The 18,334-nt window shown below is 36.4% G+C and overlaps 1 protein-coding gene across 1 annotated transcript in view; it reads left to right on the top strand.

Annotated features, from left to right (window-relative positions):
• LOC127869837 (centromere-associated protein E-like) overlaps nucleotides 1-18,334 on the top strand; it is a 60,217-nt gene that overhangs the window by 28,035 nt on the left and 13,848 nt on the right. The window contains exons 15-25 of the mRNA XM_052412497.1: nucleotides 1,748-1,895; nucleotides 2,495-2,617; nucleotides 2,828-2,985; nucleotides 3,668-3,871; nucleotides 4,783-4,918; nucleotides 5,493-5,656; nucleotides 7,283-7,351; nucleotides 11,975-12,082; nucleotides 13,209-13,346; nucleotides 16,477-16,575; nucleotides 17,388-17,486. Of these exons, the coding sequence (XP_052268457.1) occupies nucleotides 1,748-1,895; nucleotides 2,495-2,617; nucleotides 2,828-2,985; nucleotides 3,668-3,871; nucleotides 4,783-4,918; nucleotides 5,493-5,656; nucleotides 7,283-7,351; nucleotides 11,975-12,082; nucleotides 13,209-13,346; nucleotides 16,477-16,575; nucleotides 17,388-17,486 (1,446 nt within the window). The remainder of the gene's footprint in view (nucleotides 1-1,747; nucleotides 1,896-2,494; nucleotides 2,618-2,827; nucleotides 2,986-3,667; nucleotides 3,872-4,782; nucleotides 4,919-5,492; nucleotides 5,657-7,282; nucleotides 7,352-11,974; nucleotides 12,083-13,208; nucleotides 13,347-16,476; nucleotides 16,576-17,387; nucleotides 17,487-18,334) is intronic.

Genomic DNA, 18,334 nt, shown 5'->3' with positions numbered 1-18,334 from the left:
TGATGTACTTCATTAGGACATTTTATTATGCTCAGCTAGGTATTTCATGGATGTTACATAATTATATATATATATATGTTGTTGGCCTTTTTTGCTATTAATAATCTAATTTTTATGCCCCCGGTAGGGTTGCATATAGCAGTTGAACTGTCCGTCAGTGTGTCAGTATGTGTGTATGTCGGTCTGTCCGTACGAAAAAACTTTTAACGTTGGCCATAATTTTTTCAATATTTAACATAGCAACTTGATATTTGGCATGCATGTGCATCTCATTGAGCTGCACATTTTGAGTGGTGAAAGGTCAAGGTCATCCTTCAAGGTCAAATGTCTAATATATGGCGTCTGTCCGTCCGAAAACTTTAACATTAGCCATAACTTTTTCACTATTGAAGATAGCAACTTGATATTTGGCATGCATGTGCATCTCCTGGAGCTGAACATTTTGAGTGGTGGAAGGTGAAGGTCAAGGTCACCCTTCAAGGTCAAATGTCTAATATATGGCGTCTGTCCATCCGTCCAAAAACTTTAACATTGGCCATAACTTTTTCAATATTGAAGATAGCACCTTGATATCTGGCATGCATGTGTATCTCATGAAGCTGAACATTTTGAGTGGTGAAAGGTGAAGGTCAAGGTCATCCTTCAAGGTCAAATGTCAAATATATGGCGTCTGTCCTTCCGAAACCTTTCACATTGGCCATAACTTTTTAAATATTGAAGATAGCAACTTGATATTTGGCATACATGTGTATCTCATGAAGCTGCACATTTTGAGTGGTGGAAGTTCAAAGTCAAGGTCATCCTTCAAGGTCAAAGGTAAAAAAAAATAATAAAAAATTTCAAAGCGGCGTACTCATGAAGCTGCACATTATGAGTGATAAATTATTTCAAAGCGGCGCAATAAGGGCATTGTGTTTCTGACGAACACATCTCTTGTTATATTTTATAAATGCTCTTTTCATTTACTTTTTTATGGTTTTCTGTCAAAAGATAGTACTAATTCCTCTATATTTTGTTACTGACCTTTTTTCAGGACTTTGGCGTCAACAATTGTGAATGTGTTGTTTTTTATGTTTTTATGTTTAATTTGCTGTTCTTGGCCTGCCAGATTGTAGATAATCCATATTTTTGTTCTTTAAACTTAATTTATTCTTTTTTTATATAATTTGGTTGTTTGTTCATGTCAAGATGGAAACATGTAGAAGATGTTCGATATTTTGTCATCCTTGCCCTTTCCATGTCACAAATTCACGTTTCTTCTGTCTGGATAAATATTTTGTCCATCATGACTTTCCCAGGTTCCAATGTTAAAGATGTCACAATAGCAAAGTTCATCTGGATGGATTTCATTTTTTGTTTGTTACAGGTCCTTTCAGAGTATTAATGTAAAAGGTCCTCAAGCCATATTGCAATATTTTTATGTCCCCCACCACTATAGTGGGGGACATATTGTTTTTGCCCTGACTGTTGGTTTGTACGTTGGTCTGTTGGTTTGGGAAAACTTTAACATTTGCCATAACTTGAAGATAGCAACTTCATATTTGGCATGCCTGTGTTTCTCATGGAGCTGCACATTTTGAGTGGTGGAAGGTCAAGGATATCCTTCAAGTTCAAAGGTAAAAAAAAAAAGGCAAAGCGACGCAGAAGAGGACATAGTGTTTCTGACAAACACATTTCTTGTTTTTTTCTTGAACTAATCCAGGTCAAAATGTCAAAATTTCACTATTTTTATCCTTGACCTTTCCAGGTTGCCATGTCCAAGGTTGTCTGGCTGGAGGAGCACAGGGCCACGCGGCAGGCTGCCATTGACAATGCAGTGAGACTGGCGGAGTCAGAGATGAGAATGAAGATGGAGGAGGACCTGGAGAATAAACTGGAGGCCAGGCTGCAGGAAGGTTGGTGTTGGGCTTTGATTGCAATGAAAACTTAGTTTCTCTATGCTTCATAATTATTACCCTGCAAACAAAATTTGTAAACAATTAGCCCTAATCCTTACTTAATTACCTACACAAAGATAGAGGTACAGATACAGCTTGACTGCATTAGCATTCTATATTCAATGTCAAGTGTCAGCTAAATGGACGGTATTATGCACTTCTAGTAGCGAGTTAGATTGCAAGTTGAACGGTGGAAGTGTGTGTGCATAACGTAAGATGATAATGTATTTTTTGCCTACTGTCATTTGGTCTTTAAACAATTAAACATTGGGAATAATTGTCAAAAGTAATGGCCCTTTAAACCGGTAATTTTTTTTCTAAGTGAAGGCTCTTGATAAAGCTTTGTTCCTAAAGTGTGGCTTTGATGTTGTTCAAGTAAGTAACGACTCTCAATGAAGCAATGTTTTGTAGTTATGGCTTGATTAAAATTTATTTTTAATAACTTGCCCTTGATAAAGCTTTCAATAATTATTAGCATTGACAAAGCTTTGTTTCTCAGATACAGCACTTGCTGAAGCTTTGAATCTCAGTTATGATGTAGTATCTGTCCATTACAGTGAAGCTCCAGTGGCAGAGGGACAGCATGTCTCAGCTAGAGGAGGAGAGAAGGAGCTGGGAGAACTTGAAGGAGGAGGAGTTAACCTCCAGACTGGACACAAAACTGGAGGAGGCAAAGCAGGGTGAGGAATTTGTGTCTTGATTGTGAAGATTGCCATTTCATGCCATTAATTTAAGTATGTTTCTAAGTAAATGCTAGTTATATGATTGCCATTTAAAAAGTTTATTTGAACTGTTTTGAATTGGTAAAACCTCATTGCTTATTGAAAAAATGGTGTTCAGTTGTTTGGTAAGTCCTAAACATTCTTTCACATAGCCTTGGGTATTTTCAGAGTGGAGAGATTTTGAACTCGAGACAGAAAAACTCAAGTGGAGCTCTGAATGGGAGCAACGTCTATTGGGAGAGAGAGAATCATGGATAAAGAATGTGCTCGAACCTGCCAAGAGGCAGTTGAAACAGCAGTTTGAGGAAAAACTCAGGATGGAACAGGTACTTGCAGCTAATGTCCATTGATGATCAGTGTTTCACAAAAAGTTGATGTAAAATTTGATATTTTACACAGACAATTTACGCATATAAACTCGTGTATTCTGCTTTCCCTGCAATATTTGTCAATAATATGGCATTTTATAAAAAAATTGAAAAGGTTTGATACCCATCAAGTGCGAAGTTTTGTTTTTGCTTTATTTTTGCTAATTGAAATCTTAAGGAAGTTGTTTGTGAAAACAACACTAAGCTGCGCTGATAATGTTAATATTTATACATACCCAAACAAATAATTTATCATCTTCAATAAACATGTTCTTGGAATGAGAATGACAGGTTTTGTCACTTCTGTTTTGAATGTGTTCGTCTTCCAATGGGTTAAATCAAAACATCACTATATGGGTAGTAAATGGGTAGGGTGCTAGAACTCAAATCTGTAGATTGCACGCGTGATTCCCAGCCCAACCACTCGTTGGAAAGTTGTCAGGTACAGGCTTTAAAATTAGCTTTAAATACTTGTAAACCAGCTCACCCAGGTAAGAAATGGAGAAAGATAACTGGCAGCCATGAAATGACTAAAATACTGTTTAAATCGAAAACAATCTTACGTAAATAAACATGACATTACACATGTTTAAAACAAAGCTCTTTGAATTTCTTTACCCTTGTAATTTTCTATTCCCAGGAGAATTGGCGTTGTGTTGAGCTGGAAACAGAGAAGCTGACACTCCTAAGGGAATATGAGACACGGTTGTCCCAGGAGAGACAGTCTTGGATAAGTAAAACTCTGCCTGAAGCCCTGGCAAAAGAAAAGAGCATATGGAAAACATACATGGAGGAATCCTTGAAAAAACAGCAGGAAAAATGGCAGAACATTGAACTTCCTAAGGTATTGTGCAAACTTAGAAATCCAAGAAATGTTTATTCATATTCAAATAGTTGAATGTTCTGGAACTTTTGGTTGTCTTAAAAATGCTCTAAAATAGACGCTTAAGACAGATCTAAAAAACTTATTTACACATAATAAATTGAAAAATACTTATTGATTGTACAGAATTTCATAAATGCATCCAATTTAATAATATTCAAAGACATCTTTTAAAACGTTTTATGATGTAAAATGTGCGTTAAATATTGCTGTATAAGGTTCCTCGAATGTTTTCTACATGGTACTATAATGCAGTTTGAATGTTCTTTTGAATTAATACAGTTGTGAAAAAATGTTTCTCCATATCAGACGCAATTTTGGGTCATTATTACATACAAACTGCATTAACCCTTTCAGCGCTGGAACCGAATTTTAAAGGCCTTTGCAAACAGTTTGGATCCAGATGAGACGCCACAGAACGTGGCATCTCATAAGGATCCAAACTGTTTGCTATTCTGAAAGTATTCTTTGAAAAAAAATCGAAGAAAATGCGGATTTTAGAAATTCAGCAGACGACATTTTAGCAGACGACAAATTTCCCAGCATGCAAAAGGTTAAGTAAATGAAGGACATAGCACTTGATTGTCTGATGGATATGACTTCTGTCTGCCGGTATTTTGAAGGTGGTTGTGAAAAATGGTTTGTTCATATGTAAATGCCATTACAGTTTTTAGTTGTGCTGTGTGGATTAAGTCCCGGTACCTATAAAAAAAATTAACGTCATATTTCCAGTCTTCATAGGCTGTCAACAGTAGAGTTACTTTTAAGTGTGTTGGGGAAAATAATTTAAGTGCTTTGTGAGACTGTTAGGCGTTGGTCACAGAGGGCTGGGTAATAGATCTTTCTCTATTGATCCCTGTGTTGTTTCTTAGGAGATGGAGAAGGTGAAAGGTCAATATCAGAGGTCATTCGAAGAAAAGCTGCAGGCAGAACATGATACATGGAGAAACACAGAGTTGCCGAAGGAGATTGATAAAGCCAAAGACAAGTGGTTTCAAGAAGTTGAAGGTAAGAATTTTGAATTGTTTTACTTATTTGTAAATTTTTTGCTTTTATGTGTGTAAGTGGAAGTTGTGGTCTTTGTTTGATGTATTGTATTTGTAGTATTGAGTCTTTTTGCCCTTACCCAAAGTTGCCATCAAAAATTGAAACTTTTATTTAATGTTTTTCAAAAGGTACCATATCATGGTCATTTCTTATTGTTGCATTATTTTTGCAATTGACTTGCAAGATAAATACACAACCAGATTATGCCCATGTTTGAAGGGTAAATTGTTATGCATCTTTCAGTGGGTCCAAATTGCATTTTGTTTCCTCAAATGTCCTTGTGGAGGCAGCAGCTCATGGAACAAAAACATGTCTCCTTAGCTGAACTTCAAGGTCACATTTGCAAATGAGGTCATAGTAAAGTTTGTGTTGGCGAAATACCCTTTATCTATGTCTTAATACTTGTCTTTGGGGAACATTCTTTATTTAATGAACTGCTGCCCCAGGATGTCTGCTGAATAAGTGTAACTACTAGAAGAACTGACAAAACTAGTTTAATTGGAGTTTAACCAAGTACAAATAACATATTTTCCAGGGCGACTACGGGAGGAACGTAACAACTGGAAAAACTGTGATCTGCCAGAAGAAATTGAGAAGGAGAGGAGGAAATGGATGAAGCTAATGGAGCAGACCCTGATGAAGGAGAAGGAAAACTGGAAAACACGGGACATGCCTGCAGAGGTGGAAATGGTTAGAAAGGTAAGTGAAAACACGGGACATTCCTGCAGAGGTGGAAATGGTGAGAAAGGTAAGTGAAATCACGAGACATTCCTGCAGAGGTGGAAATGGCGAGAAAGGTAAGTGAAAACACGGAACATGCCTGCAGAAGTGGAAATGGTGAGAAAGGTAAGTGAAATCACGGGACATTCCTGCAGAGGTGGAAATGGCGAGAAAGGTAAGTGAAAACACAGGGCCTGTCTGCTGAGGTGGAAATGGTGAGAAAGGTAAGTAAAAACACTGGACCTGTCTGCAGAGGTGGAAATGGTGAGAAAGGTAAGTGAAATCACGGGCATGCCTGCAGAGGTGGAAATGGTGAGAAAGGTATGTGAAAACACTGGACCTGTCTGCAGAGGTGGAAATGGTGAGAAAGGTAAGTGAAAACATGGGACCTGTCTGCAGAAGTGGAAATGGTGAGAAAGGTAAGTGAAATCACGGGACATGCCTGCAGAGGTGGAAATGGTGAGAAAGGTATGTGAAAACACTGGACCTGTCTGCAGAGGTGGAAATGGTGAGAAAGGTAAGTGAAAACATGGGACCTGTCTGCAGAGGTGGAAATGATGAGAAAGGTAAGTGAAAACACGGAACATGCCTGCAGAGGTGGAAATGATGAGAAAGGTAAGTGAAAACATGGGACCTGTCTGCAGAGGTGGAAATGGTGAGAAAGGTAAGTGAAAACACGGGACCTGTCTGCAGAGGTGGAAATGATGAGAAAGGTAAGTGAAAACACGGAACATGCCTGCAGAGGTGGAAATAGTGAGGAAGGTATGTGAAATATGGAACATGCCTGCAGAGGTGAAAATGGTGAAGATGGTAAGTGAAAACATATGACATGCATGCAGACATGGAATTGGTACGAAAGATAACTGGAAAACTGGGAGAGCAATACAAGTTAGAGGAAACTTTAAATATGGGAGAGTAAGATGGTAAGAAGTAACTTTAATGTATGAAAGAGTTCCAGAGAGAGTGGGCAAAGAAAGAAATAGAGAATATTTTGTGAGTTTTTGACAACGATCATGTTCATCCTTTTATTCCTTCCTTTTTTCCATTAATTAATATCAAATATCGCATTTTTTGACGATTTTGTTTTTTCCGAAGTAGATGAAATCAGATTCTCAAATTTTTGGAAAAACACAAATCTGATCTAATAAATAGCGATAAAATAGCGATAGTGTAGAGCTCAAGTTTATACAATCATTGATAAATTATCGATTTTCATCCAAGAAATGTTCGAAATGCAATGTTTAGAAATGGTGAGACCATAGTAATCGTGTTGAAAAAAAAGGTAATAAACCAGGAGGAACATAGAAAGAGCATGAAAGCAAATGGGCAGAAATCATTGGCAGCAAAGTGATATGAGGAAATGATGAGGGACTTAAAAACAATGTGGAAGTGATGGGGAGACCTCTCGGTCTCAGAAAAATATCTATGAAAGATAGCATATAGGTTTTGGAGAGTCCTAAAGTAGACGAATGTAATAATTGTGTAATTTTGTCTGTTTTTGTGTTGGTAGTGAACTGAGATTTATTCGCGTTTCATTCTGCCAAGAATTGCTCAAATAATGTTCTTAATTACTGAAATACGTGTATGGCCTAACATTGTTTTCAGAGCCTGGAATCTGAGATGGAAACCAGACTGCTTAAGGAACTGGGTCAAGAGAAAGACAAGCTGCAAAAGGTAACTTCAACTTTCTAACTTATTTAAGTCCTAATGAAGATACGTTTTTGTCAAAATGACATGGATGTGGATTGAAAAAGTCATGCACATGCATTTTGTTTAAAGTTGGAAAAATTTGTATACAGTAGTCCATCATAGAATAATAATATGTATGGCTTATATAGCCTTTGATAGCTCAACCTATGTACCTTAATTGAGTTATTGCAAAATTAAAATATAAATGAATACATTAATAGTTGCTTCTTGATTATGCTGTATGACTGCTGTTCTATGAATACAACCTGCTATGCACCAATTTTAAGTTGTCTTTCCATCTGAAATTGTTCTCTAGATTTTATATTGATTACTTAACATAGGTTCAAGAAAAAACCACAAACCCAGCTTTATTGTCCCCTACCGGTGAAATCTGAGGGGACTTATGGTTAATGTATTTTCATTTCAGCCAAGCAAATAACACACACATATTTAAGTATTGACCTATTTACCTGCAAGTTTCTTAATCATTCCCATATGAGCATTTAAATTAATTCAGTTCATGTTACTGACCTCAATATAAGTTGAATTTCTTTTGATGCTGGAATTGTCTCATTAAATATGTATTGTTTTTACAATTGGTTAATTACTTCTCCAATAAAACATATAAAATGTGGAAACAATTTGTGATCATGAAGTAAGAAAGATAGAACAAAAAATGTTGTAATTTGTATAAATTATTGCTTTGGATATTTTTTATTTTTGTATACCTATGTTTATTGTTATTAATTGATTATGAATGTTGGACATGATAAAAAATCCAAGTAAAGGTTGAATACCGGTATTTAACACTTCTTTGTACTGTATAATTATTTGGATATTTGTTATTACAAAATTTATATGGTATGCCTACAATGCATGTCTATATACTTGCACTCTTGTGTGTTATGTTTAATGAAACTCCTTTAAAAGCATGATCTGTTACAAACTGTACAAAAACAGGAAAGTGAGGCAAAAGTTTTGGAAGCAATCGAAGAGCACCAAGAGGCTTGTAAGGAGGAACTTACTATTGCTATAGAAACTGAAAAAGAAAGACTGCAGAGGAGATATTTGTCTGATTTCGAAGAAAGGCTTGAAGCAGAAAAACAGAAGCTTAAGGAGGAGTTTGAAGCCAAATTAAAGGCTGGTGTTGACTCAGAGAAGCAGCAGATTCAGGAAAAGTTTGATTCTGATTTGCAGGAAAGGTTCAGCAAAGAGAAAAAGATATGGCGAGAAATGGTAGACCAAGAGCTTAGTGAGAAGTTAAAAATTGAAAAGGAGAAATGGAAGAGAAAGTCCGAATCTGATTTAAATAAGAGACTGGAAAGTGAAAAGGACAAGCTGAGAAGTTGGCTGAGAGCAGATTTTGAGAAAAAGCTGGATATTGAAAAGAATGCTATAAGAGAACAATTAGAGGAAGATTTTGATGACCACATGAGAGTTGAGATGGAGAGACTTAAAGAGAAGTTTGAGCAAGAGGCTAGAGAGGACTTTGAGCATTTAAAAGCAAAGTTTGAAACCGAGAGGAATCAAGAGTATGAGCAGTTAAGATTACAGTTGGAGCATGAGACGCAAATGAACTTGGACAAAGAGAGGGAATTAATGCATTTGAAAAGTGATCGTGAATTGAGTCGAAAACTTGAAAATGAGGAAGAAAAGTGGAAGATTGACTTTGAAAAGGAATTGTCATCAAAGTTGCAGAAAGAGGAGCAGAAATGGAAAGACATGATCGAGAAAGATATTGAAACTAGACTTGCTGAAGAAAAAGACAAATGGAACAAGGACAAAGAAGCTGAGGTCAAAATGAAAGTTGAAGCTGAGTTGGAAAAGTTTAGGAAGGATTTTGAAGAAAAGAAAACGGAAGAAATAAGGAAAATCACTGAAGAGGTTGAGGAAAGGATGAGGGCTGAAACTGAAGAAGATATTGAGAGATTTAGGGTGGAGATTGAACAGGAGTTCCACATGAGAATAGAGCATGAGGTGGGTGCAAGTGTGGTAGTGTGGGCTACATGTAATATATAGTGTGGCTATAATCTATTCCTTGTCATCACAATCATGTTCATGTTCTTGTGTGACTGATCTTTTGTGATTTTCTAAATTTGAATGGATGGTATTGGTTGCTGTTTTACTGCTAATCTTTTGTGAAGTTATCAGCTACATTCCTTGTTCAAGTGTTGCTGTGTTTTAGTCTCTCTTTATGTCACTTTGAGGCTACATCTTTATCAGATGTTTGAGTAATTAGTGGTTGTTTCTACCTTATATAGTAGAAGTCTGTCAACTTAGATTTTATTCTTTACTCAATTTGTTTCTGTTTTATCAGAGCTAATTTTGAATCAGAGCCCCTTTTTGTTGTGCTTCTGTGCTTTCTTCTGATTGCTGTTTTATCTATCTGATTCTATGGATTTGATTTTAATCTTTACCAACCATGTCATTGTTACTATTTGCATTATTGTTATCCTTTACATTACTTTTTGTCATCACTATCCTCATCATCATTTCCATTCATTGGCCACAGCATTTGAAATGAAGAACTGCATGTTAAATATTTATAAACTGAAATTATTTGATACCACATTATCTGTCATTATCTTAATGTTTCATTGAATTGTTTATGTGTTGAGTATATATGCATGGTTGTAACTTAAATTAATGTATTTGTCAACTTAATAAGCATGCTTTGTAGTACAAGTTATTTTATCCACTGCCACAGGCAAAAGGATATAGAATTGGCGTTGTCCGTCCGTCTGGCACATAACTGTTCAGGGCTTTATCTCAGAACCTATATAAGATATCAAATTGAAACTTCATAGGTGTATAGATATCAATGAGGGGAAGTGTGCTGCACAAGAACTATAACCCTTCTCTTTCTTAAATAAGAGTTATTTCCGTTTGTTGTTTTTGTATGATAGAACTTTTCAGGGCTATATCTCAGATACTCTTCATGATTTAAACATGAAACTTCACAGTTGTATAGATATCAATAAGGAGAATTGCAATGAATACAAATAATTACCGTTCAATTAATTATTTCTTTAAGATTATACTGCATATCAAGGGATTTGCACCCGTCCATAAACAAAATTTAATTGGAGGGGGATATTTGCTCAACGAATTTGCTTGTAACTTCAGGTTAATGTGCTGTTGCATGAAATAGTAAATAGGTAAGAAACAATACTGACATGCAAAGAAGGATATTGCACTTCATTAATTGAGAACTATACATGTGTTTCTTTTATGTAATATCCTTTGGTTACATTCAAAACATTATTTTCTAAACTTACTTTTTTGAAAAATGTGTTGATTAAACTAATACATTTAGGTCGACGCCATCAATGGTATTATCATTATTATCATGGTCATCATCGTTATCATAATCATCAATAACTTTTTCATTCGACTTTATGGCATGTTCCCATATTTATACACCTTCCAGACTTTGCTGTGCCAACATATTAGACAACTTGTGTGTGTGGTTAACCAATTTAATTCATGAATCATGTAAAATAAGTTTAACATATCAGATCATTGTTCTGCCGGTAAATAAAAAGTTGCTGTGATTTTGTTCATGTTCATGAGCCATGTTTTTTTTTCACAAATTAACCCGTTAAAAGACTTAAATGTTTAGCAACTAACTCTTGGCAATTTATCATTATTGTAAATTTATTTGGATATTTAAGTTGTTGGTTTTGTAGTTTTTACATAGATGCTAGATTGATTTTATAAAATGTTAACACTTCGTATTAGAGCTTTTTTAGTGCATACATGTTTGTATTACAGATTTTTTCTAATTTCATACAAAGTTTTGACTTAAAACAAATTAATTTTTTGTAAATGGCCTTCTTTCAATATGATTGTCAGTTTGGTGTTTTATGTTAATATAATTTTTAGAAACAATGTGGTAGTAATATGCTAAGTCACTATTTTCTAGTGCTAAACCTTTCTTGATGTTGCGTTTGTATATAAGTTATAGTTAAACCTGTGATTTTTTTTGGCCAAATTGGGAAAAGTACTGGTACCAGCCCAATTGGGAAAACATTAGTGCCAAAACCCAAGAAATTGGGAAATTCGTAAACGTGAAATATTCAAAGTGGACAATTGGTGTATTTTATTTTTTGCTAACAAATATTTGAAGATTGTGAATAAGTTTTGTCATTGTGTAAATATTATATTAATTAATGTTCAACCCACACGTTTCATGGGAAAATTAACAAAATGTTGCATTTTCATTTTGTTGAAGGTTTTGTAATTTTTCACTGATTGTGAAAGTGCCGTTTTCCGGTACTTAATAAAGAAGGACAAAAATTGCTGGGTTGTTCTCTTACAAAGTTTACTAAAATGTATACGGAACTGGTAGAAAAACAGCTAACAACCACTTTTACAATCTTTGCTGTCTGTGTCAGGGCATGCATGATTTTTTTTAAATAAAGAAAATCATTTTAAGATTTCAAATTTAAAATATGCAGAAAAATAAGAATATGTCCCAAAAAATACACGGAGCTCTGCAGATAAAATTTGATGCATTGCATAAAAGCTGGCATGACTTTCCAGGCTTGTGTTTTTTTTTTTATCTGTAATCAACGCTAAGTTCTATATGCATGTTTAACATTTTAGGTGAACCTGGCTGTAGAAGAGGCGAGAGCTGACTGGAACAGGGAGTACAAGATGGAGATGTCCATCAACACAACCAGCGCAGAGGCATCTCAGGGGCTTCTCAAAGAGGTATGCTTGACGGAAGGTTTTAACACCTCAAGAAGTCGTAATTTTGTAATTCCTGTTGAAAAACTTATGCCTAAATTGTTTGAAGCTGTTGTTTATCAAACACTACTGGATTTTTATGTACCCCACTATAGTAGTGGGGGACATATTGTTTTTGCCCTGTCTGTTGGTCTGTCTGTTGGTCTGTCTGTTTGCGCCAACTTTAACATTTTGCAATAACTTTTGCTATATTGAAGATAGCAACTTCATATTTGGCATGCATGTGTATCTTATGAAGCTGCACATTTTGAGTGGTGAAAGGTCAAGGTCATCCTTCAAGGTCAGAGGTCAAATATATATGGCAAAAATCGGTCATTTTATGATTACTTTTGCAATATTGAAGATAGCAACTTGATATTTGGCATGCATGTGTATCTCATAGAGCTGCACATTTTGAGTGGTGAAAGGTGAAGGTCAAGGTCATCCTTCAAGGTCAGAGGTCAAATATATGTGGCCCAAATCGCTTATTTTATGAATACTTTTGCAATATTGAAGATAGCAACTTGATATTTGGCATGCACATGCATCTCATGGAGCTGCACATTTTGAGTGGTGAAATGTCAAGGTCAAGGTCATCATTCAAGGTCAGAGGTCAAATATATGTGGCCCAAATCGCTTATTTTATGAATACTTTTGCAATATTGAATATAGCAACTTGATATTTGGCATGCATGTGTATCTCATGGAGCTGCACCATTTGAGTGGTGAAAGGTCAAGGTCATCCTTCACAAGTTCAAGGTCATCCTTCAAAGTCAAACGTCATATAGGGGGACATTGTGTTTCACAAACGCATCTTGTTCCCATATAGCTTTGGAAGTCAGAAGACTTGTTCGTTGGTTATAGGAGAAAAAACTCTTTTTTCATGCCAAACGTGAAGTACTTCTGTTTTTAAGCGTTTCGCGATAAAAGACAAGTAAGAAGATTAGGTTTGGACAGAGGATGGAACCTGTGACCCTTGATGTCTGGTGCCACTCTGTCACAACTAGATCAAGGATCTGACCATTATTGTTATAGACCAAGTTTAGTACTTCGTTATTTGACACATGGTTTTCATTGTTAACAACAATCTTATTCCATTGTTGTCTTGCAGGAGATAGAGAGGTTGAAGAGCCAGCTGGAGTCATTGCAGACAGAACTACTGGATAAGGAAAGTGGCTGGCTGAAGGAGAAAGAGGACATCATACTGCAGAAAGAGCTTGAGAGACGTAAAGACCTTGACACTTTGACGGTTAGTCATTGGAGAAAACTCTGATTTTTAGCTCACCTGAGCACAACGTGCTCATGGTGAGCTTTTGTGATCGCCATTTGTCTGTCGTGCGTCGTGCGGTGTGCGTTGTCAACATTTGCCTTGTTAACTCTCTAGAGGCCACATTTATTGTCCAATCTTCATGAAATTTGGTCAGAAGATGAGTTCGAAAATGGTAACGTTTGCTTGAAAAACATGGCTGCCAAGGGGCAGGGCATTTTTCCTTATATGGCTTTATATGGCTATAGCAAAATCTTGTTAACACTCTAGAGGCCACATTTATTGTCTGATCTTCATGAAACTTGGTCAGAAGATTCATCTCAATAATATCTTGGACAAGTTCGAAGCTGATGCGGGTTGGTTGAAAAACATGGCCGCAAGGTGGCGGGGCTTTTTTCCTGATATGGCTATAGTAAAACCTTGTTAACACTCTAGAGGCCGCATTTATTTTCCGATCTTCATGAAACTTGCTCAGAAGATTTGTCCCAATGATATCTTGGATGAGTTTAAAAATGGTAACCTTTGCTTGAAAAACATGGCTTCCAAGGGGCGGGGCATTTTTCCTTATATGGCTACAGTAAAATCGTGTTAACACTCTAGAGGCCACATTTAGTGTCCTATCTTCATGAAACTTGGTCAGAAGATTCATCCCGATAATATCTTGGACGAGTTCAAAAATGATGTTGGTTGGTTGAAAAACATTGCTTCCAGGGGGCGGGGCATTTTTCCTTATATGGCTATAGTAAAACCTTGTTAACACTCTAGAGGCCACATTTATTTTCCGATCTTCATGAAAGTTGGTCAGAAGATTAGTCCCAATAATATCTTGTTATCTCAGATGAGCGACTTTGGGCCTTTCAGGCCCTCATGTTTTTACATTCTGGTTAATGGATTATTAAACACTTGCTGTGAAGAGTTATTCTGGCATCACCATGGCACTCTGTCTGTCTGTGAGTATCAAACTTGCCTAACAAAGTACTCTTGCACTTATTATCATACATCTTCCAAACGTGCATGCATTGTTCTTTTTATGCCCCCCTGCGAAGAAGAGGGGGTATATTGTTTTGCACATGTCGGTCAGTCGGTCGTTCGGTCCTTCCACCAGATGGTTTCCGGATGATAACTCAAGAATGCATACGCCTAGGATCATGAAACTTCATAGGTACATTGATCATGACTGGCAGATGACCCCTATTGATTTTTAGGTCACTAGGTCAAAGGTCAAGGTCACAGTGACTCGAAAAAGTAAAATGGTTTCCGGATGATAATTCAATAATGCTTAGGCCTAGGATCATGAAACTTCATAGGTACATTGATCATGACTGGCAGATGACCCCTATTGATTTTCAGGTCACTAGGTCAAAGGTCACGGTCGCAGTGACTCGATATAGTAAAATGGTTTCCGGATGATAACTCAAGAATGCTTAGGCCTAGGATCATGAAACTTCATAGGTACATTGATCATGACTGGCAGATGACCCCTATTGATTTTCAGGTCACTAGGTCAAAGGTCATGCAGGGTTCGCACAGGGCTTGAAAAGTGCTTGAAAACGAGTCCTCGGCTTGAAAAGCCCTAGAACAAAGGTTGGCCTTGAAAAAGTGCTTGAAAAGTGCTTATTTCATGTAAAAAGCCTTGAAAATGTTTATTTCTGCTCAAAATTTTTATCATGGCTTTAATTATAAACTTAAATCGTTCTTATGGGAAATATTATGAAAATTTATCATAAATTCCTTCGCGCAAAAAGTTGAGCACGAAATATAAGTTTCCTACACTATTGAGTACGAAACGTTATGTGTACACGTCACAGATTATGTGTGCTACGTCAGATGTTCTCCATTGTGATCAATTTTCGTGAGTGAAAACGCAGCGATGGGGAAGTGTCGTTTCAAACCAGGGTGGTTAACTGAATATTCCTGGGTACAGAAAACAAATGACATTTGAAAATCACAGTGTCGGGTCTGTATGAAGACCATTGATGTCGGGGGGGACGGGGTAAAGCTCTTTGAAAAGCAACAAGAAAGAGGAAACCCACAAATAAAACATGCAATTAAGAAGCAAACAGGGTTCCTGCAATGTGTTTTTTTGTGAAACAGGAATTAAGGTACTATTGTTTAAACTGTTAAATCTAAAACAGACATAAACAACAACAGCCCATCTGTGTCGAACTAATAATAAAAAGTAAATACATATCTGAGACTCATTGAGTTAAGGATGGATAACATGTATTTGTATGTAATAACAAGAAATAACATGTATGAGTTATTGAGGAATAAGTTTAATGTGTTCGAGCAAATAAATGATATTTACTGTGTTAATCTGGCTTAAAAATGCATTTTTTAAAGGAAACTAACGTACGGTTCTTGGCCTTGAAAATGAAAATTTGGCTTTGAAAAGTGCTTGAATTTAGGTTTGAGATTTCTGTTTGAACCATGTCAAGGTCACAGTGACTTGAAATAGTAAAATGGTTACCAGATGATAACTCAAGAATGCTTACGCCTAGGATCATGAAACTTCATAGGTACATTGATCATGACTGGCAGATGACCCCTATTAATTTTCAGGTCACTAGGTCAAAGGGCAAGGTCACAGTGACTCGAAACAGTAAAATGGTTTCTTGATGATAAATCAAGAATGCTTACGCCTAGGATCATAAAACTTCATAGGTTCATTGATCATGACTGGCAGATGACCCCTATTGATTTTCAGGTCACTAGGTCAAAGGTCAAGGTCACAGTGACAAAAAACGTATTCACACAATGCTGCCACTACAACTGTCAGCCCATATGGGGGGCATGCATGTTTTACAAACAGCCCTTGTTCATATGAAATTTTCATGTATGATGTTTAACTAAGAATTTCTATTCAATATTTATTAATACTTGCTGCACAATACAAATTTTGTGTAGGTTTTCTAGGGTTAGGTATGGCTTATGATATACATAAAAGAACAGAAATCATACTTAAGTGGCAACTTGCACTTGCAACAGCATAACCACTTTAAATAGAACAGATCTCTGCTTGGGGAAACATGATATAATCTTAACAATGTCTTTGCGGAAAATTCCTCTTCATAACATTTGTGACATTCAGTTGCTTGTGATGTATATACAGGAGCAGACAGAATCTGAGTACAAGCAGTTCCTTGATGAACACAAAGACATGTTAGATAAAGCACTAAAGAAGGCCAGGGAACAGCATAACCAAGATAAGGTAAACTACCATTTTAGTTAACTTACCTCTGCAAACAATATTTGAGATGTGGTATATTGGAGTCTGTGTGTTGGTCAGTCCATAAATGCATAACATGTTTTTTAATGATATAACTTGCTCAAAACATTTTATCTTATTTCTGCGCCAAAGGCGGAGGGATATAGAATTGGTGTTTTCTGTCTGTCAGTTTGTCGGCCAGTCACAAAATTCATTTTGTGGGGGCTCTCAATTCAACGAATTAACTTGATATATTTCAGGTTGGTTAAAAAAGCTTCTGGTCCCTTGAAAATTATGACATAATGGTCACTAAGCAGTTTGACTTTTATGGCTGAAGTGCAACATTGTGAACACAGTAAAATTCAGATAATCAGCTCACCTAAGCATTAAATTCTCAAAGTCGGCAATTGTGGTAAGTCTTATCTCTTGGGTAGGGCTTTAGGCATCATCATCTTAAAGCTTGTAACCACTTTAGAGGCCACATTGAGACTTGGATGCGTCCACCATGTTCAGTATCCACGTTTTGTATCAGAGACTTATATGAGTCGCGTTCTGAGAAAACAGTGCATAAACATGTGCGTAAAGTGTTGTCCCAGATTAGCCTGTGCAATTCGCACAGGCTTTTCAGGGACGACACTTCACGCTTTTATGGTATTTTTTTATTTTCGTTTAAAGGAAGTTTCTTCTACACAAAAATCCAGATTAGGCGGAAAGTGTCGTCCCTGATAAGCCTGTGCAGGCGACACTTTACGCACATGCATTAAGCCCAGTTTTCTCAGAACGTGGCTCATATAAAAGACTGCTGATTGTTTTAGTCTGAGTTGGAGGAGAGGTTCAACACCCAGATGAAGTTACTGCAGGCCAGGGAGAAGTCTCTACAGGAGCAGCTTAGGAAAGCTCTGGAGGGATCACAGGTGAGACTACTTATTTTAGTTTCATAACTGTACAAGGAACACAACTGTTGTCAATGTAAGGGACACAACTCTGTTGGTACAGGAGCAGCTGAGGAAAGCTCTAGAGGGATCACAGGTGAGACAACTGATTTCAGTTACATAACTGTAAAAGGGACAATGATGTTGTCATGTAAGGGACACAACTCTGTTGGTACCTGAACAGCTGAGGAAAGGTCTGGAGAGATCGCAGCTAGCATCACTTCACTTAAATTACATATAAAGTTGATTACAGGCAAAAAAATCATCATGGCTCTAGCTTTATTAATGATTATTAGTCATGGAGAAAATTCTATACAAATTTTAAGCATCTATCAAACCTTAATAGGGCATAATGATCTGTATTATTTTTAGATATAAATTACAATAGGCCTTTTCCAAAAGTAAGTGACATCCCATGCCAATTAGCTTTATTGGAAATATGTAACTACCCAATAATCATATTCAACTTATATATTTTCTCAGCCATTCATTTAAGTATATAGCTATTGGTCGCGTAAAACATGTAGCATTTAACTTTTAACAGCATTATTGATTATTTCAAATATTTGAGTTACGCTCTAAAATTGTATTAAATAAGAGTCAATTTTGAACATAGTACGTTGTACGTGTAATTGGTAACAAGACTATGTACAATGCAAAGGAAGCTAACGTGGAATTCACGTACAGTTGCCTTATTGATATATGAAACACTTTTTCACACCAAGTTATTAATTATCTGTCTGACAGAAGTGAAAAGCCCATTAACACTCAAAATCAACGAATATTTTGTATAATATTTCGAACAATAAAGTAAACACATAAAAATAAGT

The sequence above is a fragment of the Dreissena polymorpha genome, chromosome 2 (genome assembly GCF_020536995.1).
Source record: "Dreissena polymorpha isolate Duluth1 chromosome 2, UMN_Dpol_1.0, whole genome shotgun sequence".
Lineage (NCBI taxonomy): Eukaryota > Metazoa > Mollusca > Bivalvia > Myida > Dreissenidae > Dreissena > Dreissena polymorpha.
The sequence above is the reverse complement of the archived record's forward strand: the minus strand, read 5'-3'. Positions and strand labels throughout refer to the sequence as shown.